The sequence below is a fragment of the Callorhinus ursinus genome, unplaced genomic scaffold (assembly GCF_003265705.2).
Source record: "Callorhinus ursinus isolate GAN/ISIS: 27379988/994484 unplaced genomic scaffold, GSC_fseal_2.0 scaffold41, whole genome shotgun sequence".
Taxonomy (NCBI): Eukaryota; Metazoa; Chordata; class Mammalia; order Carnivora; family Otariidae; genus Callorhinus; species Callorhinus ursinus.
In genome coordinates this window covers 5,062,332-5,088,183 of record NW_027397103.1, presented here as the reverse complement: position 1 = coordinate 5,088,183, position 25,852 = coordinate 5,062,332, and the positions used below count along the sequence as shown (strand labels likewise).

The 25,852-nt window shown below is 41.5% G+C and overlaps 1 protein-coding gene and 1 pseudogene across 1 annotated transcript in view; one reads left to right on the top strand and one right to left on the bottom strand.

The window, feature by feature from the left end:
- FBXW8 (F-box and WD repeat domain containing 8) overlaps positions 1-25,852 on the top strand; it is a 123,639-nt gene that overhangs the window by 39,681 nt on the left and 58,106 nt on the right. Inside the window, exon 5 of the mRNA XM_025889444.2 lies at positions 9,900-10,057. Coding sequence (XP_025745229.1) covers positions 9,900-10,057 — 158 coding nt within the window. The remainder of the gene's footprint in view (positions 1-9,899; positions 10,058-25,852) is intronic.
- Positions 2,934-3,402, bottom strand: LOC112837222 (ubiquitin-conjugating enzyme E2 L3 pseudogene; annotated as a pseudogene).

Sequence of the window (25,852 nt, the reverse complement as noted above, 5' to 3'; positions counted from 1 at the left end):
AGTATTGGACATTAAAGGCATTTCCTGTGTTTTTTTATTATATAATATTGTGAATATTTTACATAGAGGTTTACAGATTTTTCCCCTTTTCAGTACTGCCAATCTTCTTTAAAAATTATAAAACACATGCTTATTGGGGCGCCTGGGTGGCTCAGTCAGTAAGCATCTGCCTTTGGCTCAGGTCATGATCTCGGGGTCCTGGGATAGAGCTTCTCCCTCTCCCTCTGCCTCTCCTCCTGCTCATGCGCTCTCCCTCGCTCTCTCATAAATTAAAAAAAATTTAAAAATCACATGCTAACTATAGAAACTTTAAATTGCATATAAATGTGTAGAATAAAGAGTCCTACGTCTTTCTTTATCCCCCAGTGTGATGATTTTTCTAGGCTAGAGTCCCATTAGTGGAATTACTGGATTTGGGGGAATGAATTTTCATATTTTCCAAATTAAGAAATTATTTTTAAAAACCCCCTTAACTCTCAACTTCCTTCCAGTCTAACTTTTTGGTTTGAAGTCTCAAAACCATCCCTCAAGACTGCTCTCCTGAATCTACCTCCCTTCTTTCTGTCGGTGCCATAAATAACAAGAGAGGACCCATTCACGTCTTAACCTTCTACAGTCTGGTTTCCATCTCAGCCCTTCCACCAAGCTACACTCTCTCTCAGGTCACCAGTGCTCACAAACCAGTGGCCTTTTCTTGGCCCATCCCCTTCCAAGTCTTGGCAGTGTTGGGTCTTGTTAACTGTATCCCTCTTAAAATGGTGGAGGTGGTGTATTGGGCTTCTCTGTACCCTCGGAGCCTAACACTGGACCCAGGACTCAAACTTTGAGGAAAGTGTGTACAGAATGAAAACTCCTCACGCTTCTGAGACCCTGCACTTTGAGCCTTTTTACTGCATCTTTGACCTGCCCAGGCTCCTCCTGTGGCCTTTCTTGCCTTTCTGTGGTCTCACCTGGCCACTTAGCAGTGATGTGCAATGTTGCAGAAAACACCAGAAGCAGTTGTTGTCTTTGCTGGGTAGATAAGAAGTTCCTTCAACTGTGATGGAGTGATTCAGACACAACCTTTACTTTGTTCTTTCAGCCCAAATTTCCCATTTCTTTAACCTGAGAAAATTTTGTGTTCAGAAGACACCAATCTCCATACTGTAAACCCCCTGTCTGTCTCAGAGTTCAGCCTCCGGCTGCATTTTCTCTGTGATGAGGTAGTGCTCCTGAAATGCAGTGAGGGTCGGTATGTGCTTTTCTGAGTATTTAGAAGAGAGCTTATCTGGAAAGTTTGTTGATAATAAGTGATGCAGAAGTGTGGTTTTTGTTTTTGTTTGGGTGATGACAGCTCTGAGAATTTTGAAATGTTTCTCAAATTATGTTTATCATTAAAGCAAAAGAACAGAAGAGATGAGCATATGAAAATATCCCTGTCCTGTTTTGTGATGCTGAAACTGTTCTTCTTGTCCCCAGTTGCACTCTGGAAGTTAAGAGCATTGAAAACAGATGACATCATGAGTTCAGAAAGGCCACATTCTAAACCTGAGCTGTAGGTCTAGGTATAATCTGCCAGAAGTATGTTTGCTTTGCTGCCACCTAGTGAAGGAGAGTGTCTCAGGTAAAACTTGTGGGAGAAAGTCAAGCTGGGGCTCACTGGAGGCCTTGTGCCAGCTCTGCTAACCGTTAAGCTATTAGCTCACCAGAAGCTTTTAGCAGATGCCCAGGAGTATGCTGGTGTTTTGCAATAAACTCCCTCCTTACTGTTACTTAAGATTCGTAAGTCTGAAGCATTTCAGTTTGCATAAGAGAGCATACTTCTCTCATTAGAGAGAACATTTCCTCCCCTTTTGGTGTAAAAAAAATATCAAGCACCCTCTTTGTGTCGAGGTTTTTCTCACCACTCCTAAATGTGTTTCTACCTCGCTTTCTGCTGCTGTGATGTTGCCTTTTTAGGGTCCAGTTTCCACCTTTGTTAGAAGGAACTGTGACCGTGTATCAGTGTTTCTCCTCTGCCAAGAATGGTTGGAGGGAAAATTACCATTTAACGTTGCAAAATATTAGCTCTCTACTTTCCCTTAAAATGTCATTGTCCCATTTGGTCTCCTGCACTTTCATCCTCCTGTGTTCCCTTTGGGGCAATTGTGCCAAGTAGTCAGGTGACAGAAGTGCCGACACCTCCCTCTAGCAGCCAAGTGACTTCTGACTGTTGTTTTGGCTTTTTATCTTTATTAGCTCTGTCTGTCCACACAACCCAGTCTTCTGTAGGCTGGAAGCAAAGCTTTGAGTTTCCAGTTTATATACCTGTAAAATCTAATGTCTGAATCTCTGGTTCACTTTGCACTTCCAGTGGAATTTTCTCATTTGTGATTAAGAACTGTAGGAAAATAATGGTTCAAACACAGTCCTGCGTTTAAGGTAACTTGAAATACCCTGCTTTTAGCCGTTTTTTCCCCCCTCCACTTTTTCCCAGTACTTAAAAATGTGCCTTTTCGTTGACCATGTACCATGCCACAATAAGGCTTTGCTCTGAAATTGTGTATATTTGCCCCGAATTTTAAAATATATTCTACCCAGGAGCAAAAGATGACAAGGATGGGGTTTAATACTTGGCTAGTTTCAGGGGAATGTATAAAAAAATGGGTAATACCTGTGGATTGCTTTGAGACTCTTAAGATAACCTGCTTTGTAAATAGAGACCCGTGATAATATTGTGTTAGACAATGGTCACCTCACTTAGTAAGGACATGCTTGCTATCTTTCTCCTTTTTTTTTTTTTTTTTTTAGAACATCTTAAATTTTTAATCCTTTCTTTACAGGTTACCTAGACCGCTTTTGATTAAGAAAACTGTAGAAAGTTAGTAACTGCCACAAGCAAACGCCAGGCAGCCCCACGTGTCAATTTTCCACAGAGTCCTGCTTTGTGGGGTGTCCGCTCACACTTGCTGGAATTGGTCGCGGCAGAGTTTAGTCCACAGGTCGCTTCTCCCCGTATTTCTTTGTAAACTCTTCAGCATTCTTACAGAATTTTTTACGGTCCTTAGAGTATTCTTCAGCTAGGTCGGCCCGAAGTGGGTGCTCGGGCTGGGAGTCGTTCACCAGTGCTATGAGGGACTGGATTACTTCGTCAGTTTTGGTTGCTGGCTTCCAGTTTTCAGCACTAATTACTGGCAGACAGACCTGCCCCTTTTCATCGATGTTCGGGTGATAGATCTTTGTTTTAAATGTGGTCTTCGGTGGTTTGAATGGGTACTGTGCTGGAAAGTTGATTTCGATTCTGAAGGCCCCCTTATCATATGGAGGGTTGTCAAGAACAATAAGCCCTTGCCAAGTCAATAAATTAGCTTCATCAACCTGGATGTTATGGAAGTTTTTCATTCCACATTTGCGGATTTCTTCAAGCTCCTTCATCAACCTCCTGGCCGCCATCTTGGATTTCTATCTTTCTCCTTAAAGAACTTTTTCTCTTCACAGTTTTTCTTCAGCCTAGGTATATGTAGATTTTGTGCTGCTGCTCATTATGACATTGGACTGTTTGCTGTAAGGGATTCGATCATTACCCGTTAGGGACCACTTTTTAAAAATACTTCTGAATTTATTTATTTTCTGCTGTGAGGTATACATGCTCTTCTGGTAAATAAGTCTGAGGTAAGATATTGATAAGAGACTGCAGGAGAGCATTACATTTATTATATCCTTAATGAAGGAGCTCCAGAATCTCCTTAATAAATACTGTGAACTCATGGCTGCATTTGTCCATCTCTGGTTCTCCAAGGAATAATGGGAAGGGCCACAGCTACAGTAACTCTGCATAACCGTCATTGACTCTGACTCTATTGATTGTGATTAACCAAGATGTATGGAAAACAGTTTTAAGTGTGTAGTGCATGTATCTCGTAAGGTCCATTAAGATGTTCATTAGTTTTCAATCGCTGCGTCTTAAGCTGCACTTGATGTCTTGTAGTAGTGCTTTTCCACGGAAAGACTGCACTGTGGGGTTGAGTTCATTTTGTTAATTGCATAATACAGCGCAGTCATGTTTCATAGAAAACAGTAAATACTCTTGATTTCATTGATTCGTATTCTTTGGTTATTACTAAATAAAGTACGGAGCATGTGAATAGTTCTTAAAGCCTCTGCATGGTAAGGGCAAAAATGGTTCTTGAAATGTGGGTGCTGCATTTTTAGGGACCTCTGCCTACTTGCTTGATAGGCTTTAAACCAGTTCTGTCCTCTGAGTTTAAGTTAGTAAAATTAATTCACTGAACATTTACTAAGCACAGACGAATACTGCAGACCCCTCCCTTGCTCCCAGGCAGCCAAGAGGTACAAGCCCCGGTGGTGACAGAACAACGTTGGAGACGCTAGGGTGGGGAGAGCAAGGCATCCACCGTAAGACCCTAGGGAAGGGCACCCGGTACAGACTCAGTCGGGCTGGGTTCTCCTGGAAAGTGACTTCTCAGCTGAGTCTGGAAGGATGATGAGGAGCTGGCTAGGTAGAGTTTTGTATGGGGCAGGGATACAAATAACTCGCTTACATGCTGCCACTCCTCAGTCCCAAACCAAGGGTGGGTGTTAATAATCCAGCCCAGCATTTATTTTTCTGGTAAGCTGCTGGAATACAGCTTCAGAATCCTTCTCAACACAGGGCTATAGGCAGCCATGATCAATGTACTGGATTTGACACACAAACTATTTGCTAGTCCGGGCCTGAGGCCTCATAACGAGGCTCCTTTTGGCTCCTGTGAGTACTTGATCAGAAGAGAATTGTGATTTCGTTTGGGGACGGTTGTATGAATATGGCTCTGTAAAGGCTGAAGTTGTATTAGCCATCCTGTATGTCCTCCCACGTCACCTGGGAAGTGTGTGTGGGACACACCGTTGCATCTGCCCGGCCTCACACTCCTTGCCAGTGTATTGAGCCTTTTTTGTTGGCTTCTTGCCTTCTGGGTAGCGATAGTAGTAGAATTGATGGGTTAGGTTCACAGGCTGTGTCCTGCATGCCTGAGTCATAGTACTGAAAATGATAAACTCCTTATGTTGCACTTAAATGGGGATGGTCCTTAAAAGCCGTATTTGTTTAAAGACACTGTCATCTGAGGAGGCAGCCTGGCTTGTTGGCTAAGCAGCAGTTTGAGGAAAGCCTGGGGACCTGTTTTGATCCCAGCTGTGCCACTAAAATGTTTTTTGGTGACCCTGGGTAAGTCACTTAACCTTACTTACAGCATTCTTAAAACAACCCCCGAGGTTGTCATGAAGAGCCTTGGAGGGGAAAGAAATGTTTTTAGCAAATAAGCTCAGGTCCCCCACAAGAAAGGTTAAAGGTGGGAGTTGTTTTGTTTTATTTTGTTTTTAGCTGTACGACATTTCTTTTTCTTCAGGTCTCTTAGTCCAAATGAGTAGTCTGTTTAGTGGAAACTTATTAGTTAATGGAAGCTCTTTGGTGGTAAATCATTGTAAATTGGCAATTGCTGTGGCGTGCCAAGCTTGAGAGGCTCTATTCCCATTCTTTCAACAAAAAATCAGCTGTGGTCTCTGACCTATTTATTTGGAGGTAACTGCCAAGCGTAAAAAAGATTGGGAAAGCATACAGTTTCACTGGTCCGTACCCTGGACTGGGACATCCTCACTCATTTGGAAAAGGCTTCTTTCTCCTTTAGTTTTTCTTTAGTGCTCTTAAATCAGCTAACATATTAGTTGCAGTTGTACTTTGCACAGACACTAATTAGAGAGCCATCAATATTGGGGTCCACAGGCTTACCGACAATGCAACTGTCATAGTGGTGCCTTAATTGGTTGAGTGTAATTGTCATTAGGCAGCGATAAAGACATCTGGAGCTCTGGAGGAGAATCAGTTTTTTCTTCCTACCTCCCTTCAATATCTGTTCTTGCTTCTCCTGGCCAATGTTAAGCACTTTTAGATCGCGTTTAGGGTTTGGTCCAGTTCCCTCTGCTCCAACCATTGTTTTACCCTCATGCAAATATCTGTTTCTTTAGCACGAGTTCATTAGCACGGGGTCTGAGCTCCATTATTCTGGCTGCTCTCACTTGCGTTAGATTCTAGAGCCTGGCGCTGAGTCATCACATGGTACCTGCTGAAATGGTATGTATTCTCTGTTCCCCTCCAAAAGGAGACATGGAGTCTTTTATATTTTGCCTCCTGAGTCATTTGCATTATACTCTTCTGCTCTTTGGCCATGGGAGTTAATTTAAATGGATATCTTTGAAAATGTTCTTCTTTACCAAAATAATTTAGCTTATCCTGTGCTTTTATAGATATTTTAATCAGTTTGGAAGTAAATATAAGGAGTTTAACACCTCTCGATGTGTGTGTTCGGAGTGTTTCACTGATCACAGCAGTGGAAGGTGGGCAGTAGAAGTAAAAGGCGCCACTCAAACCAGTCAGGTTGTTACTTGTGGACACCCCTTTCCAGTCATTGGTATATTATATATATTAGCTACATGTCAGGCGCTGTGATGGAGATACAGCATTGAGATATGGCCTTCTTGGGGACTTGACAGCCAAGTGGAGATGTGGAATGTAACGAACGCCATTTCTTCAGATACAGTGGTAGTTGAGCCAGAGAAGGCTTCATGGAGGAAGAGGGTCTGTGCTTAACATTGAGCAGTTGGTAGGCTTGGGCTAGGTCAGTGGTTCTCAGTCTTGCCTAAACATTGGAAACACTGATGCCTGGTTCCACTCCCAGAGTCAGATTTCAGTGGCCTGGGCGTGCTTTGGGCATCAGGAGTTTGGAAAGCATCCCAGGTGGTTCTCATGTGCAGCCAATGTTGGGATCCACTGGGCTGGGTTGTCAGGAGGGAAAGTACTCCAGAAAGGTGGATAACATGAGCAAAGATGCAGAAGCAAGAGTATATGGAAGCCAGGAATGATAGACTTGTACGGAGACAGGTTCATGCTTAGGAAGAACAGAAAATGAGACTGGGGAGAGGGGCAGAAGCTAGTTTGTGGAGGGATCTCTGTGCTAGGCCTAGTAATTAAAATGTCATCAATAAGATGTTAAGGCTTGAGTAGCTAGGGGGCTTTCTAAGTGTTAAGTGCTGTTCTGGTCTGACTCAGAACTTCTAGTTGTTGGGCTCATAGCTGTGAGCAAGACCCAACCCCTGACCTTAGAAGCTTATAGGTTCTTGGGGAGCTGAACACACACACACACACACACACACACACACACACACACACACACACACACACACACACAGTTGCTGTGAGAAAAGTGTAGGCTAGATCACAAGGGGACATGGTCCAGTGTGAAGGGGAAGGGAGGAAGGAAGAATGATTATTCGTGTCGTCAGGTACTTTTGAGGGCTCGGCTTGTGCAGGGCTGATGGTGGGCGGGGAGGCTTGGGACTAAGGGGCCCTGAGGTGCTGAGGGGTTTGGACTGGGGCAGCCTCCCTGGGGAAGGAAACAGAGAGGACGTGGCCAGCGGGACACAGAGGTCAGTGGGGCCGGGCCGGGCTGGGGTGAGGGATGCGGAGAAGCCGCTCGGTTTTGCACCAGGGACTAGGACTGATGCGTCACTGAGGAAAGGAGGGAATGCAGCAGTGGGCTAGTGTGTGGTGAACTGAAGCCTTCGGGGGAGAACCTGGGCTTCACCTAGACACTCGGCATCTCAGGGCGAGGGCAACTCTTTCTGTGCCGGAAAAGCCCTGGGAGGCTCTGGTGGACATTAACAGAGCGCTCTTCTCTGCGGGAGCCTGCCGGTGATGAGAGCGAGTGGCAGCTTGGATCTCACCACTCCCTGCTCTGTGGGGTGCAGCACTTCATCAGGTCTGGCTTTGTGGTTTTGCCTCGGAACTCTGTAAAGGGGCTTTGGGGCTGGAGCTTGGGCTCCTGAAATGCTCTCCTCTGTACCCCTCTGCTGGCCATGGGGGCCCCTGATGGGGTGCACAAAGGGCCTTGCGAGAGCATGTGCAGCTGCTATACTGGTCATCAAAGGAAAGGAAATACGTTTCCAAGTCCCAGAGTTCTCAGACCCCTACACTTGCTTTCTGTGTCTTTCACTCCTCGTCTCTGTATTTCTGATGGTGTCACCATCCCTCTCACCTTTTTTTTTTTTTTGAAATGGCTCCTTCCTTTCACATAGAATTTAAGAATCTAATCATGCACAGTCTAGACATTCAAACATGTTATCTCTGTTCAGTGTCTCTGTAGCTAAGCAAGTGGCCTTACTCCAGGGAATGTCTGAGTTGTTTTCTAGGGTGTCAAGGTGAGCCTGGTAGATTTGGCGGAGTCTGTGTTCTCGTATAGTGTTCCTCATTAAGAAGGGTGATCTGGAATGCTGCCCGGAGGACCTGGGAACCAGTGGCCGTGTTTTGGCCACGGTGATATCAATATCCACCCTTGCTTCGTGCATCGCCAGGCTTAACAACACTCGTGGAGCGAGCGTTCCCATTTACTGGGGCATCAGTGGTCGTGCAGAGTTACTTCAGTCCAATTTTAGAAAGCACGTCTCTCTTACTGGCTCTTGACACCACACGCACACTCCCCAGGCATTGTCTTGCAAGGGGAGAGCGGAATTCTCCAAGTGAAGGAATTTGTGTGACAAAATCACCTTTGAATCACATAATGTATTTACTGTCAATAATTTGAGGGAATTACTGCTACATTCAGTAAATGAAACACTCCTTTATCAGAATGTTCTTAGTTTTTTTTTTTTTTTTTTTTGGATACAGGTATATATTTTTAAAAATTTTATTTGAGAGCATGCGCATGAGCAAGGGGTGGGCAGAGGGAGAAGCAGGCTCCCCGCTGAGCACGGAACCCAATGTGGGGCTCAATCCCAGGACCCTAGGTTCAGGACCTGAGCCAAAGGCAGATGCTTAACTGAGCCACCCAGGGTTCCCTCTTAATTTCTCTATTAAGGAATCTCACATGAGAAATTGATCTCTACTTCATAGATGTATCATGTGATAGATTTCAGTAGTTGAATACATTTCAGAGATTATCTTGAGTCTTTATAGTTTTAGTGTGGGATCCAAGAAACCCTGAAGGAACTATGGGTAGGGCCTCAAGACTGTGAACCTGCTTAAAATTGTGTGCCTGTCTTTGTGGGGTACATCATTAGACTCTTAAAGCATTTCTAACACGCCTCCCCATGGTTAGTTGATTTACATGTTGAACCAAATTCTCTGTCGCAGATGTAAGGAACTTAGCATAAATACCTCGATGGCAGGCAGCACACCACCTCATCATCTGGTCATTCCATTATCCTGGTGTCTGAGAGGCCTGATGTCTGAGCAGGTTCTGGCCCTGCCTTGGCTTTGATGGAGAGAGTCATTTGTTGGAGTGGCAGTAGTAATAGGAGAGAGTGAGTGCTCCGATAATCTAAGTGGGCAAAACCGGGGAGTGTCATGCATTTCGGCAAGAGCTTTTCATGAGAAGGCAGCATTGTCTGGCTGCTAAAGGCAAGACTTAATTGTTTCAGCAAATCAATTAGTCTTCAGGGACTTTAATCAGTCAAATCTGATGCATGGATGAGGCATTAGAAAGCTCGTGCCTGTAAGACCATTAGTTCTTAGCATTCCTCTCGGTCTGTCTTTAGTGTATGTGTGTAAATACGATGGCTTCTACAGATTTCTGCTAGTGATCCCTTTGCTGGGAGAATGCAAGGTAGTAGATTGGTTATGCTAGCGTAAGGGAGATCTTGGTATCCCGGGTTGTAGTACAGCGTTCTCATTTGAATTGTCACCATTGTGCCCTGTGAGAGCATGAACCATGTTCCCAGCCTTCTGTCATCTCGGTGACATTTTCTCCTTTTGGAATTACTCATCTAAACGGCATTACAGGAGTGTTTCCCCAAATCTTATTTCTCTGTTGTTTTAAGGCTCTCCCTGTTTTCTCTACCATGGCCCTGCTCTCCAGTCCCCGTTTGGAACCAAGTGTGCCCTTCTTTTCCAGATATACATCAGGGGACGTGAGGGTGTGGGACACCCGCACCTGGGACTACACAGCCCCTTTCCTGGAATCAGAGTATGAGGAGGACGAGCCTGGAATGCAGCCATATGTCTCCTTTGTGAGGATAAACAGCTCGCTGGCGGTAGCCGCTTATGAGGATGGTAAGTAACTGCAACCCTCCTCCCTATTAAGGAAAAAAAAAGCTTTACAAAAATTAAGCAGCTGTGGCCGGCCCCCCCCCCCCCCCGTAATCCCTCCATACATACACGTGGGCACACACACATGGTCACACACATAGACTCACTCTTGCCTTTATGTGGAGAAGTTGGCCAATAACCCCTCCATGCATTAGTAGGCGATGGAGCACAGAACCCAGTAAGACTGGGGTTTAATTCCTACTGGAACTGGCAGGCTGGGTTTCAGTGCTAGACACGAGGCTGGCCAAGCCATCTTAAGCAAATAGCTTGTTTGGTATAAAATTTTAAATATACTTGGCCTACTTTTCCTTTAGTTTCTCCTCAGTCCAAAGGGAACAGGGAAAAGGGGGGACAGAGGGATAATCTGTTGACAAATATGGAAATAGAAAAATAAAAGTCAGTGCCTACCTTTTCCCGGCACTTACATACCATACAAGATAATTTATGGTCCTCTGTTGTCTCTCTGGGATTGATAGAATTCTTTTTGTGTATGAGCAACCATGGACTTAGGGAACTAGGTGAGAGAAATCTAAAATTATATTTACCTAAGTCATGAAACACCTGTCAGTTTGTAGCTAATAGGAATCATAATTTTGATGGCGATGATATCCTATGCTCCTAAATTCCGTTATGTTGTGACGTTGGAATCCCCAAAAGCTTTGTTTCCTCACTTGCTGAGTCGGACCGCGAAATATTTTGGAATGTTAGTCTTCATGTCATGGCACTGTTGCAAATCTTTGGAGTCAGTGGAACAACCACAGAATCCATGGTTGGTTCAAAGGGACAAAACTGTAGTAAGTAGCTAATGGGCAATTTTATATCTATATGTCACTCAAAAAGTAGAGCTGAAGTCTTGAAAATATTTTCAATGTACTACTTTAACAACATGAACTCTGTTCTTTCAGTTTGACATTAGTAGAGCTCCTTGGTAGATTTTCTTTTCAGCCTCTAGAAATTCAGCTAAGCTCTTTCTGCAGTATATAGTATTTCCTATATGTTTGTTGAGCTCTGGGGTAGATAACATAAGATCGGCTTGAGTGTGTTTGCTACTTTCCAAATTGCCAGTGAGTTTCTCTAAAAAATGAGTATGCAAATGTTGTAGTACAATTAGAATCCCACACCCTCTGCTAGTCTCCCCTGGCCACACACATACCTGTGCACACACACATTCTTCTTCAGATGGTGAACCTGGAGCCCAGAAAGACCAGCGAGGTGGTTTGCTTGAGGTTGAGTTGTGAGTCCAGTAGTGAATCCAGAAGTGTGACTGTGTGTCCCAGGCCACACCGGGGTCAGAGTGCATGCTTTATGTGCTGCTAAACACAGATGCCGGCAGAGATTGTGCGCCTGATTGATCGGCAACCCCATGCCTCCTATCTTGGGAGCTTGAAGACCCATCTTGAGGAGATGGGCTCGTGTGCTGCCGGTTTCCCATCATTGGCCAGAAGTGTTTGTTCCCCTCCTCCCTCTTGCACAGAAACATTGGGAAACCGTGTAGATGGGAGAGAGAAACTACCTTCTTTGGCAAATACTTGGTAAATAATGGCCAAAATGTATTTTTAAAACTTGATTTAAAAAAATATAGTTAACATTCAAACAGAGCAAAAAAAAAATATAAAATATAAAAGAAAACATATCCAAAAGGAAGCTGAAGTTCTTCTCCCTTGCCCCCTGCCTCTGTCCCTCCCCTTGCATGTCTTATACACGGGTCCTACGCTATGTACTTCTCTGCACCTTGCCCGTTTTGTTTTTAACACAATGACACATCTTGGTATCTTTCTGTATTAGCCCTTATAGGTAAACCTGATTCTTTTTGAGCCTCAGTACTATGGCACGATGTGGTTGTACTTATAATTTATTAGAGCCCTTGATGCACACTTGGATGGCTTATTTTTGTTATTAAAAACAGTTCCTCAAATACCATGATGGACTTGTGCAACTATAGCTATGGGGTAAATTACTAGTCATTACTGGGTTGGAGGCTACACATGCTTTATGTTTTGATAAACATTACCAAATCGCCCTCCACAAAGGTTCTCCCAGTGAATGGTCGCACCACCGTGTGTATGAGAGTGGTGGCTTCCTCACACTGGTCTGATAGGTGGAAATGGCACTTCACTGTTGTCTTTGTTTGCCTTTCTTTATATGGATAGGTGAACACCTTTTCATATTTTTTTTTCTATTTCTCTGCAAATTGCTTGTTCCCATCTGTTCTCATTTTTCTCTGGGTTGTCTTTTCTGATTGGAAAGGGAAATAGCCCTTGCCATACCTATTTTAAATGTTTTTTCAGTTGGTTAGTTATTCTTCAGTGGACTTTGTTTATGGTTCGTTTTTCTAGATGGTAGTTGTAGATGTGTATAATTTTAACTTTTTAATCCATAATTGAGTGGGTTTTATTTTATAATTTAATGTTTTTGACTAAATACTACATTTTTAGGGATGTAAGGTCAGATTCATAGAAACGGTTACACATTGAGAAGTCTTGCTTTTTTTTTTTTAATTAAAGATTTTATTTATTTGACAAAGAGCACAAGCAGGGGGAGAGGCAGAGGGAGAAACAGACTCCCCGCTGAGCAGGGAGCCCGACGTGGGGCTCGATCCCAGGACCCTGGGATCATGACCTGAGCCAAAGGCAGATGCTTAACTGACTGAGCCATCCAGGTGCCCTGAGAAGTCTTGCTTTTACCCATTTTTGTCCACTCCATTCTAAAGCAACCATATATTTTAGTTCTCTGTCTATCCTTCCAGTATTTTTTTTTAAGATTTTATTTATTTTACTTTTGAGAGTGAGTGAGAGACAGAGAAGAAGCGGGGGGAGGGGCAAAAGGAGAGGGAGAAGCAGACTCCCCACCGAGTAAGGAGCCAGACATGGGCCTCGATCATGGGACTCCAGGATCATGACCTGAGCCAAAGGCAGATGCTTAACCGACTGAGCCACCCAGGCGCCCCTATCCTTTCAGTATTTCTGTGTTGTAAATATGAATATTCGTATTCCCCCCCTCTTTTTCTTAAATGAAAGATAGCATATTACTTTATATTATTCCACACGTTGTCTCTTTTCACTTAATGATCTGTCTTGGGAAAGCTTGTCCATGTCCGTATATAGAAAAACAGCCTCCTTCCCCCGCCCCTCCCATACCTGCATAGTATTCCATGTGTACAAGGACTGTGGTTCATTTACACATCCCCTTACTGAGGAATAGTTGTGTTTCGGACCTTCTGCTATCACAATGTAGCAAAAAAACCTTACCTATGAGACGTTTCATGTGAGTACAGGAATGGTAGTTTCCTCTAAAATTTATGAATCCAAGGATAAATGCAGATGGGATTATACAATTTTGCACTCTCACCAGCAAGGTGTGTAGGTATGCCCATTTCCTCACAGATTTGCCAGCAGACTATGTTTCAGACTTCCAGGTACTTGTCAATTTGATAGATTAGAAATGGTATCCAAATGTAGTTTCAATTTATGTTTCTCTTAGCCTAAGAATTGTTTTCATATTTGTACCTGCCTGCTACTCATACTTCTTTCTTCTAATAAGCTATGGCTTATTTTTCACACTTGAATCTTGACCAATATAGAGTTTATCCTGCGACAGTATAAAATATGAATCTGAGAACAATTTTTCCAGCATCTCTTATTAAAAGCACATCACTCCCTACCTCACTGGTTCAAGGTGCTGCTTTTATAAGTTTTTAGATGTGAGATCTTCTTAGTACGTAGGTCTGTTTCTGGATGTTATGCTTCGTCTAGCTGCTTACGTTTATACCATCACGTTGGTGTTGTCTTTCTGGGTTGCACGGCAGGCTTAAGGGGATCTCCCCTACTCCAAGCTGAGGTTAAATCTATAGTACTTACATCGTTTATGTTGAAATCTTTGGTCTCAAATTCATTTGGGGATTAGGATTGTGTCTTCGGTGAGAACTCTTGCATTTTTACTTCTCTTCTCACTCTGAGCTTGTTTTACCAGTCTGATTGGGGCTTTACTATTTCTGGGATACATGACAGCTTTTCATTTTTCTCCCAGACCTCAGGTGGCATTGTCTTTGGTCTCACTTCATTTTTAACAGATTGATGCTGTGATATTTATACCAACATATCTATGAGTAGCTACTTCTGAGGCAAAGACAGATTGAAAACCTCAAATGCACAGTTTTATATTCCTTTTGAGGAGCAGCAAACGGGCACTTCTTAGGCAAAACATGGCAAAAAGGAAATGGACCTTGTGGGGTCTGCTGTATATAAAATTCACGACTATGCCCAACAGGAGAGAAGATGATGATAAAAATGAACTTCAGCTCCCTGGCTGTGCCGAAGGGAAGCTCTGTAGTCACTGAGGCCCCTTTGGTGGCCTACACACATATTCTCCACAGAAGGAGTCGGGTCCGGAAGGGGGATGGAAGCTGCTTTGAGAGAAAGTCAGTCGTCCCCACATCCTTTTTAGCTCCTCGCCCTGTAGGAACACTGTACACCCACCTGGGGTGTTGAGATTTGGCAAGGTGATCCACAGTTGTGATTTTTTGAATTCCAACCCACTGGCCTCATATTTCTTCTGCCTTGTTTCCGATTGTCAGCACTGGCCGTCCTCCAGTTTGATTTGACCACTAATTGTGTTGCACGTTACCGTACCGAAATGAATCAAATCAAAATGCTTTTCCTGGAGCATTAGATAAAGCAGGCGAAGGTTCTGAGTAATGAGCAGATGCTGCTAATGCAGGGACAGTGGAGACCTTGCCAGGACTCCATCTGCTCCATGCCTGCCTGCCTCTGGCCCTGAGCCACAGCATTAGGGAAGGCGCTGTACTCGAAACCCACTCCCCGTTCACAGAGTTTGCCTTGAAAACTCACTGTTTGGTGAGAAATGAGATTACACACTTCTTAGGTGCAAAGAAGTTCTCGTTTGTCCCCCCAAGTGGAGAGGAGAGACCAGACCCAGTGCATATTAGCATGTGGAAGCCTAGATGGGGTAGCCAACAGTCATCTCTCTCTGCTGCCATCAAGCAAGGCAAAGTGGCTTATCCACTTCTGCAGCACTCCCAGAGCAATTGTCTGAACACACACATGCTCCATTGTCCGGGGCTGGGCCCGTCCTGGACCCGAGTGATGGCGATTCCTCGTTTACTGGCTTGGTAACAATGGATGGGAGTGGGTCTCTCCAGGCTTCTTTTTAGCAGAGAACAGTAGGACCATATTTTAGTTAGACAGCTATGATGCAGAGTAGGTGCTTTTAAAACTTTATAGTTTTAAGGAAAAAAATCAGTTCTTTGATAGTTTTGCTTATGTCTCTTCTTTGTATAATGGTGACATTGGAATGTAATAAAACCTTTGAATGTAATACTACGGAATAAACAATATTCCTCACCCCCCAATCAAGATAGAAGTTTTAGAAGTGGAGCTTTAACATGCTAAAGCATTGCTTGGGAGATGGCTAAGACAACTGAATGTGGGTTGTGGATAGGATTGATTGATTGATTGATTGATTGATTGATTTATTCATTCATTCATTCATTCATTCATTTATTTATGCATGCATGCATGCATGCATGCCTTTTCTGGTCATTGTTCTCTTAAAAGTTTCAACAACCAGTTTTTGCTTGAAACCTTTGCCTACCCTTAAGTCTAGGGGACTTACTCAGGTATTTGACAAAACAAAATGAAACAACTTTCTGATAACCCCAAAATACCAGGTAGAGTCCTTGTAAAAGATAGGATACCTTTATAAACATGAACGATGAACAGTAGGAATGCTCACGTATTAAAGGTGTTCAGAGTGGAATTAAACACTGAAATGCAAAGTTCAGGTTCTTCTGTTATTGAAGGATTTGAGGAATTGAACTTTAAAGTTGACTGCCATTTGGCATGGTCTAGAGCGTTAGACTGTGCTTCATAGACAAGCCATGGGGACTATGCTTACATGATGGAAGTTTTTGAATAAAAACTTTTTAAAGTTTTTCCATTTTTCAGTGAGAAGAGCTCAAAATTATATTTCACACTTGCTTATGTATGCTTTGGACCGAAGATGCATTGTAACTAAGTATTAGGACAGTGTTCCTCAAATGGGAGTCTAGAGAGAAAGTCTTGAGCAGGAGCTGAGATCTCTAAGAAAGTTTTTTTTTATCTGTATTTTTATAGTAATCTAAAAAATCTGAATCCTTTGACTTTGTAACTAAACCATGCTGCATGATCTCAGTATTTGTATTTGCATTTTGTGTTCACAGGCTGTTGGCACCAAGTGATCACCTACATGCCTTGTGATTGTTTTTCATGCTGAGGGGTCCACAGATGACTTTTTATAGAGGTCTGAAAGCTCTCAGATTTAAGAAACACTGGGGAGGGAAGTTCTCAATTTCTACGAGTGCTATAAATTTTTGAAGTTACTAGTGAAAATAACTTGAAATGATTTTTCTCATGCAGAAAGTGGCACATTAAATTTATAGTATGAGATTTGGTGTTAATCTTGTTTATTGGGGTGGTTTTTCTGAAAACTGATTTTTAATAATATAGAGCATGATGCATAAATTCAAAGTAGCTGTCCTGTGTTATTACGGTTGAGGTTAAAAATGGAAAGGAACAATAAATAGTACAGGGTATCTGTTGGGGGATAGTTTGGACTAGAGAAATAAATTGTCCACATTCTTAAATGTACCTAATGAAATCCACACATGAAATTTTTTTTGAGGCTGATAAATCAAATTTTAAGTGCAAGAATTTAATTTCCCTTTTAATACTTGCAATTTTGATTGTAGCATTTATTCTATACAAAACCCTAGGGCTCTGTTAAAGCAGAAGTAAATATATTTGTGGAACGTATTTTTGTTTTAAAAGCAAGATGTGCTTGCCTGTCTGCCATTTCAGTCAAAAAGTCATTAGGCAAGCTACAGTGGAGTAGGAAGGCAACCCTGTGGGGCCAGGGACAGGTGGAGGAGGGAGTCTGAGTGGAGTGGCCTGGCGGGGGTAGGAGGTTGGCAACATCCAGGGAGATTGAGCAGGTAAATATATTAAGGATAATGGAAGCCAGTTTCTCACTATTGGAGAAGGGAGTTACAGGCATGGGAAAGGGCTATCCAGATGAACCCCCTGGAGCTGGACTGGAATAGGAGGTGTTGGGGTGGAATTCCTGGTTTTCAATATAGATAAGTAAATAGAGATATCTGTATGTTTGTATGTAAATATGTTTATATATGTCCTAGCTCAGTTTGCTCTGAAGGTATAGAAGCAGCAGTAGTCCAGTAGCAATGAGCATACCTAGTGCTCCGATCTTAAAAATACCAGTCTCCACTAAAAGGAATCCAGGCTGCTTGGCAAAGAGGCTGACTCCAGGGCTGGGGTAGGGAAAGAACAAAATAATCCTGGAACATCGTATTGTACCAGCAAATATGGAAGTGCTTGAGGAATAATGGTGACATGAATACAGATGCTACCTTGAAGGTAGCTTTGAAAAGGTCAGGCTAGTCTTTCTGTGGGATGTCCTTCAATTTGCGTTTTCTAATATTTCCTCATGATTCGACTGGGTTATGTATTTTTTTAAAATTTTTTTACGATTTTTAATTTATTTGAGAGAGAGAATGAGAGAGAGCACGAGAGGAAAGAGGGTCAGAGGGAGAAGCGGACTCCCTGCTGAGCAGGGAGCCTGATGCGGGACTCGATCCCGGGACTCCAGGATCATGACCTGAGCCGAAGGCAGTCGCTTAACCAACTGAGCCACCCAGGCGCCCCTGGGTTATGTATTTTTGGCTGGACTGTCACAGAAGCGATTCTGTGTTCATCTCCATGCATTCTATTATGTAGCACAAGATGTCCGTTTGTCCCATTACGGATGTTAAATTTGACCACTTTATTAATTTGGCATCTGCCAGGCTTCTTGACTACAAAGTTACTTCCCCCCTTCTGTAATTAGTGTTCTTTTATTTATTTATTTTATTAACATAATGTATTTGTTTTAGGGGTACAGGTCTGTGATTCATCAGTCTTACACAATTCACAGCGCTCACCATAGCAGTTAATTAGTGTTCTGCAGGGAGATTCCTTGAGATGTAAAATCCCATCCCTTATCTTCTTCTCATCTGATAGTTTTAGCATCAGTTGATTTTTTTTTTGTTCTGTTATTGCCATTGTAACTGCCAATTAGTGATTTTTCTAATTCCATCGTTCCTTCTGTATTTGTTAGGTGACATTCTACTGTAAGTGTGTATCTCTGTTACTATCATTTTGATACTCAGATTGTCCCAGATTTGGCCAGCTGTCAAACTCATGAAGGTAAAAAAAAAAAAAAAAAAAAAAAGACTATTCCAGGTTGAAGGACACAAGACAGCTGAATGCCATGTATCATCCTGGATTGGATTATTTTTCTATAAAATAGCACTTTACTGGGACAATTGGCAGCGGGATCTGAATAATGGGTAAATAGAAGTTCTTGCAACTTTTTTGTAATTTTCAGATTGTTTCAAAATAAGTTAAAACTTTTGTTTCTGATTAAGATGAAGTCATAAGGACTAGATTTATCCTTCTGCCTTAAACAACTGGAGAACCGGACAGAATATATTAAATAATGGTTTTCAGACATTAATCTTCTCTAAGGGATCAGTCTTGGGCTGTTTTTCAAACAGGAGGAATCCTACAATTATACCAGCTTACCAACTGGAAACTAACCCAGTACAGGGAAAGGGAACCTGAACGGAGCCCGGACCTCACTTCGTTGAGGAGACATCAAGAGGTCAAGGAAGCCAAGATGGAAAGAATTTATGGGCCAGAGTATCAGGGAGGGGGGAGCTGCACAGAGAGAACTCTACAGACCTAAAGAGATCCCTCTGTCTTTGAGGACTGATTTGTCCATGTGTGAGAAGAGATACTGAGACCAGGGAAAGAACCACCTGAAAGAAGGCTGAACAGTGTCTGAAGCTCACGCAGGGCTAGGAATGGTTTGTATTCCCACCAACCAGAACGGAAAGACCTTTCTCTTAAAAGGCCACTGATCCCATCCTCAGGACCCCCACTCAAGACTTAATCTAATCCTGATTACCTGCCAAGGCCCCATCTCCAAATAGCATCACATTAGGGGTTAAAGCTTCACCCTGTGAATTTTGGGGGAGACACACATTCAATCCATAACACTAACACTAAAGCTATTTTAATTCTTTTAAAGATTTTTATTTTAGAGAGTGAGCGAGAACGCTCTCAGGGGAGGAGCAGAGGGAGAGGGAGAGAATCTCCAGAAGACTCCACGCTGAGCACAGAGTCCAAAGTGGGGCTCGATCCCAGGACCCTGAGATCATGACCTGAGCCTAAAACCAAGAGTCAGAGGCTTAACCGACTGAGCCACCCAGGCTCCCTGAAAGACATCTTAAATATACAAATAGGGTTAAATGTAAAAGGATAGGAAGTTATACAGTGCAAATACAAAGGAAAGCTGGCGTAGCTATATTACTTTTAGACAAAATTTTAGAACAAGGAATATTAGGGATAAAAAGGGACTTTCATAATGAAAAGGGTTCAGTTTATCAAATGGACATAGTAATGCTTAAATATGCATCTAATAACACAACTTCAGGGATGCCTGGGTGGCTCAGTCAGTTAAACATCCAGCTCTTGATTTCGGCTCAGGTCATGACCTCGGGGTCATGAAATCAAGCCCCACATCAGGCTCCATGCTCAGTGTGGAGTCTGCTTGAGATTCCCTCTCCCCTGCTGCCCCTCCCCCTGCTTGTGCTGTCTCCCTCTCTAAAATAAATAAAATCTTTAAAAAAAAAAAAAGTGAAAGGGGAAATAGACAAATTCATAATTATAGTGGAAATTTCAGGCACTTTTATTTCAGTAATTGATATAAGTAATTGGTAAGGTCATATAAGATTGAACAACATTGTCAGCTAGCTTTACCTAATTGACATTTATAGAACTTTCCACACAACTACAAAATACACATTCTTTTCAAGTAGACTCAGAATGGTGACCAAGATGGAGTATGTTCTGGGCCATAAAATTAGTTTCAGTAAATTTAAAAGGATTGAAATCCTGCAAAAATATTTCTCACTGAAAGTACATTTTCTAGCAACCATGAAATTAAAAATAACAGCTCTATAAAATCTCCAAATATTTGGAAATTAAACAATGCTCTTATAAATAAGCCATGAGTTAAGAAATCAGGAAATATTTTGAACTGAATGAAAATGAAAAACCATTTATCAAAATGTAAAGTAGTGCTTAGAGGGGAATTTAAAGCAATAAATGCTTATATTATAAAAGAAAATGTCTCAATGATATAACTTTTCACCTTAAATAGAAAAAGACCAAATTAAAATACAGTAAAAAGAACAGGAATCACCGAAATTGAGAAAATAATACAGGAAAATCAAAACTAGTTCCTTTAAAAAAAAAAAAAAAAAAAAAACTTGACAAGTACTAGTCAGAGTGATTAGGGGAAAAAAAATACCAACATCGGGAATGCAACAGAGGGGACATGATTATAGATCCTACAGATGTGAAGACTACAGTGAAAAATTATGAAAAAGTTTATACCAGTAAATTTGGCCTCTTAAATGAAGTGGATAAATTTTTTTTGAAAGATACACATTACCAAAATTCAGTTAAGAACTGGAAAACTTGAGTGGCTCTATTTCCATTAAAGAAATGGAATTTGTAATGTAAAATTTTCCCATGAGGAAACCTACAAACCCAATGGTTTTACTGGTGAATTCTACCAAGCATTTAAGGAAATACTACTAATTCTGTATACTTCCATAAAATAGGCTAGGAGGGAAGACTTTTCAGCTCAACTAATGAGACTAGCATTACCGTCATACCAAAACCAGATAAAGAAGAAGAAATAACTAGTGTATGAAAACAAGGAAACTATAGATCAATATTCCACATGAACATAGATGTAAACATGCTTAACAATGGGGTGCCTGGGTGGCTCAGTCAGTTAAGCGTCTGCCTTCAGCTCAGGTCATGATCCCAGGGTCCTGGAATCGGACCCTGCATTGGGCTCCCTGCTCAGCGGGGGTGGGGGGGTGTTGCTTCTCCCTCTCCATCTGCTTCACCTATTCGCGCGTGCATGCACGTGCTCTCTTCCTCTCGCATAAAAAAAGCTTAACGAAATACTGTAAAACTCAATCCTATAATATATTAAAAGGATAGTAAATCATAGCCACTTAGGATTCATCCAAGTAATTCAGGGTTAGTGTAACATTTGAAAATCAGTTCATCATATTAACAGACTATAAAAGAAAGGCCTAATGGTCAACTCAGTGAAACACAAATTTGACAACCAATTCGTATTGATGATTAAAAACTAGCTGATAGAGAAAGGAACCTTTCTATGAAAAACCTACAGCTAGCTTCATATGTAATGGTGAAAGACCATGCTTTCTCAAAACTGGAAACAAGGCAAGGATGTCCACTTTTACTACTGTTATTTTAAGCATTGTACTGGAAGGCCGCCTTCGTGCAATAATGCAAGAAAGTGAAAAGGTATACAGATAGGAAAGGAAAAAAATTATAGGAAAAGAATTTCCTATAGAAAAAGGATAAATTGTCTATGCATAAAATCCTAAGCCATCAACAAAAATGTTACTAGAACTAAAAAGTATCTTTAGCAGTGTCACTGGGTATGAGGTCTGTATGCAAAAACTAATTGTATTTTTTCAAGTTAGCAATAAACAGTTGGAAAAATATAAGATAATTGGTGACTAATTCAGCAAATACTCAACAAAATATGTGTAAGACTTGTGTGCTGAAAACTATAAAATACTGAGAGAAATTAAAGACCAAATAAATGGAGAGTTATATTCATGGATTGGAAGACTGAATGCTGTTGAGATGTCGGCTGTCCTCTCATTGACCTAGGGAGTCAATCCAAACCTAATCAGCATCCCTACAGGCTTTTACTTTTTTTTTCTTTTGGTGGAAGTTGATACACTGATTCTAAAACTTAAAATCTAAAAGAATTTGGAATCTAAAATCTAAAAATGCATAGGACCAAGAATAGTGAGGAATGATTTTGAAAAAGAAGTACAAAGTTGGTAGAGTTACCCTACCCAATTTCAAGATTAACCATGAAACTAGTCAAAACAATGTGCTACTGGCCTGAGGATAGACCAGTGAAACAACAAAGTCCAGAAAAAGCTACCCACTGATTTTTTTATAAAGGTGCCAAGGTCATTCAGTGAGGAAATAATCTTTTCAACAAATGATGTTGAAACAGATAGCTATATGCCTTTTCATTCCTGCCTATGAACTTCTACTCTTCATGCCATCTACAAGTTAACTCAAATGGATTATAGACTTAAATATAAAACTTCTAGACAAAAAAAAAAAAATCTTTGTGACCTTGGGTTGGGCAAAGATTTCTTAGGACACAGAAAGCACAAATTAGAAAAGTGTTAGACTTCATCAAAAGTAGAAACCTTTGATCATGAAGATACTAAGAAGATGAAAAGGCAAGCCATAGACTGGCAGAAAATATTTGCAAAACACCTATCTGATATATGACTTGCATCTAGAATATATAACATTCATAATTCAAATATAAGAAGACAATCAACTGAAAGTGGCAAAAGGTTTGAATAGACCCTTCACCAGAGAAGACCTATAAATGTTGAGTAAACACATGAAAGGATGCTCAGCATCATTAGTCATTAGGGAAAGGTAAATTAAAACCATTATGAAATATACTGTTACACCCACCACACCAGCTTAGAAAGACGGATAATGCCTAGTGGTGAGAGTGTGGAGAAGTTAGCACTTTCATTTCTTGCTGGTGAGAATGCGAAATGGTGCAGCCACACTGGAAAATAGGTTGGCACTTTCTTATAAAGCATAAACTCACCAGGTGACCCAAGCACTCCCACTCATATATTATCCAAGAGAATGAAAACCTGTGTTCACACAAAAACTTATACTTGAATATTTATCGAATTTTATTCATGAGTGCACCAAACTGGAAGCAACCTAGATATGTATTAATTGGTAAATGAATACAGTTGTGGTACATCTACACGTTAGTGTAGATGTGAGACATTACACGTCAATAACAATGAACAAACTACAGATACATACAACAGTACAGAAAAATCTCAATAGCATTAATGCTAAGTAAAAGAAGCCAGACACAAAAGAGCATATACTATATGATTCTGTTTCCATGGAATTCTAGAGGAAGCAAAACTAGGACAGAAAGCAAGTGAGTGTTTGCCAGGGGCTGAGACCAAGGAAGGGGACTGCCTGTAAAGCTGAGATGGAAATACTCTGTTATGACTGGTGGTGGTTACGGGACTATATATATTTGTCTGTTCCCATCAAATTGTGCACTTAAAGTAGACAAGTTTTTTTTGTCTGTGTAGATTATACCTCAATAAAACATTTTTTAAACAACCAAAAAGTACTATTTTAATATTTTCTACAATATAGTTAGTGCTACTCTTGCAAAGTTTTGTTGGTTTTTGCTCATCAGGAAAGGACAGGGCCTCTGAGACGTATCAGAGTAGAAGGACAAGCGTGCCCTCCTGCTCAGTTCCGTATTTGAGTGGGTGATCATCAAGAACAGAGAATTCCTCTGGTTGCTCCATGGCCGCTGGAACATATTTAGTGATTGAAGTTTTTTTCTGTATTTTTTAATTCTAAAATAATCCTTCATGAAGAAATCTGGCCCACTTTTTAAAAAAATTTTTATTGTTATGTTAATCACCATATATTACATCATTAGTTTTTGATGTAGTGTTCCATGATTCATTGTTTGTGTATAACACCCAGTGCTCCATGCAAAATGTGCCCTCTTTAATACCCGTCACCAGGCTAACCCATCCCCCTACCCTCCTCCCCTCTAGAACCCTCAGTTTGTTTTTCAGAGTCCATCGTCTCATGGTTCGTTTCCCCCTCTGACTTACTCCCCTTCATTCTTCCCCTCCTGCTATCTTCTTCTTTTTCTTTTTTCTTAACATATGTTGCATTACTTGTTTCAGAAGTACAGATCTGTGATTCAACAGTCTTGCACAATTCACAGCACTCACCATAGCACATACCCTCCCCAATGTCTATCACCCAGCCACTCCATCCGTCCCACCCCCCACCACTCCAGCAACACTCAGTTTCCTGAGATTAAGAATTCCTCATATCAGTGAGGTCATATGATACATGTCTTTCTCTGATTGACTTATTTCACTCAGCATAACACCCTCCAGTTCCATCCACGTCGTTGCAAATGGCAAGATCTCATTCCTTTTGATGGCTGCATAATATTCCATTGTGTATATATACCACATCTTCTTTATCCATTCATCTGTCGATGGACATCGTGGCTCTTTCCACAGTTGGGCTATTGTGGACATTGCTGCTATAAACATTGGGGTGCACGTACCCTTTCGGATCCCTACATTTGTATCTTTGGGGTAAATACCCAGTAGTGCAATTGCGGGATCATAGGGTAGCTCTATTTTCAACTGTTTGAGGAACCTCCATACTGTTTTCCAGAGTGGCTGCACCAGCTTGCATTCCCACCAACAGTGTAGGAGGGTTCCCCTTTCTCCGCATCCCCGCCAACATCTGTCGTTTCCTGACTTGTTAATTTTAGCCATTCTGACGGGTGTGAGGTGGTATCTCATCAAGGTTTTGATTTGGATTTCCCTGATGCCGAGCGATGTTGAGCACTTTTTCATGTGTCTGTTGGCCATTTGGATGTCTTCTTTGGAAAAATGTCTGTTCATGTCTTCTGCCCATTTCTTGATTGGATTCTTTGTTCTTTGGGTGTTGAGTTGGATAAGTTCTTTATAGATTTTGGATACTAGCCCTTTATCTGATATGTCATTTGCAAATATTTTCTCCCATTCTGTCGGTTGTCTTTTGGTTTTTGTGGACTGTTTCTTTTGCTGGGCAAAAGCTTTTTATCTTGATGAAATACCAATAGTTCATTTTTGCCCTTGCTTCCCTTGCCTTTGGCGATGTTTCTAGGAAGAAGTTGCTGCAGCTAAGGTCGAAGAGGTTGCTACCTGTGTTCTCCTTTAGGATTTTGATGGGCTCCTGTCTCACGTTTAGGTCTTTCAACCATTTGGAGTCTATTTTTGTGTGTGGTGTAAGGAAATGGTCCAGTTTCATTCTTCTGCATGTGGCTGTCCAATTTTCCCAACACCATTTGTTGAAGAGACTGTCTTTTTGCCATTGGACATTCTTTCCTGCTTTGTCAAAGATAAGTTGACCATAGAGTTGAGGGTCCATTTCTGGGCTCTCGATTCTGTTCCATTGATCTGTGTGTCTGTTTTTGTGCCAGTACCATACTATCTTGATGATGACAGCTTTGTAATAGAGCTGGAAGTCCGGAATTGTGATGCCGCCAGCTTTGCTTTTCTTTTTCAAGATTCCTCTGGCTATTCGGGGTCTCTTCTGGTTCCATACAAATTTTAGGATTATTTGTTCCATTTCTTTGAAAAAAGTGGATGGTATTTTGATGGGGATTGCATTGAATGTGTAGATTGCTCTAGGTAGCACTGACATCTTCACAATGTTGGTTCTCCCAATCCATGAGCATGGAACATTTTTCCATTTCTTTGTGTCTTCTTCAGTTTCTTTCATGAGTATTTTATAGTTTTCTGAGTACAGATCCTTTGCCTCTTTGGTTAAATTTACTCCTAGGTATCTTATGGTTTTGGGTGCAATTGTAAATGGGATCGACTCCTTGATTTGTCTCTCTTCTGTCTTGTTGGTGTATAGGAATGCCACTGATTTCTGTGCATTGATTTTATATCCTGCTACTTTACTGAATTCCTGTATGAGT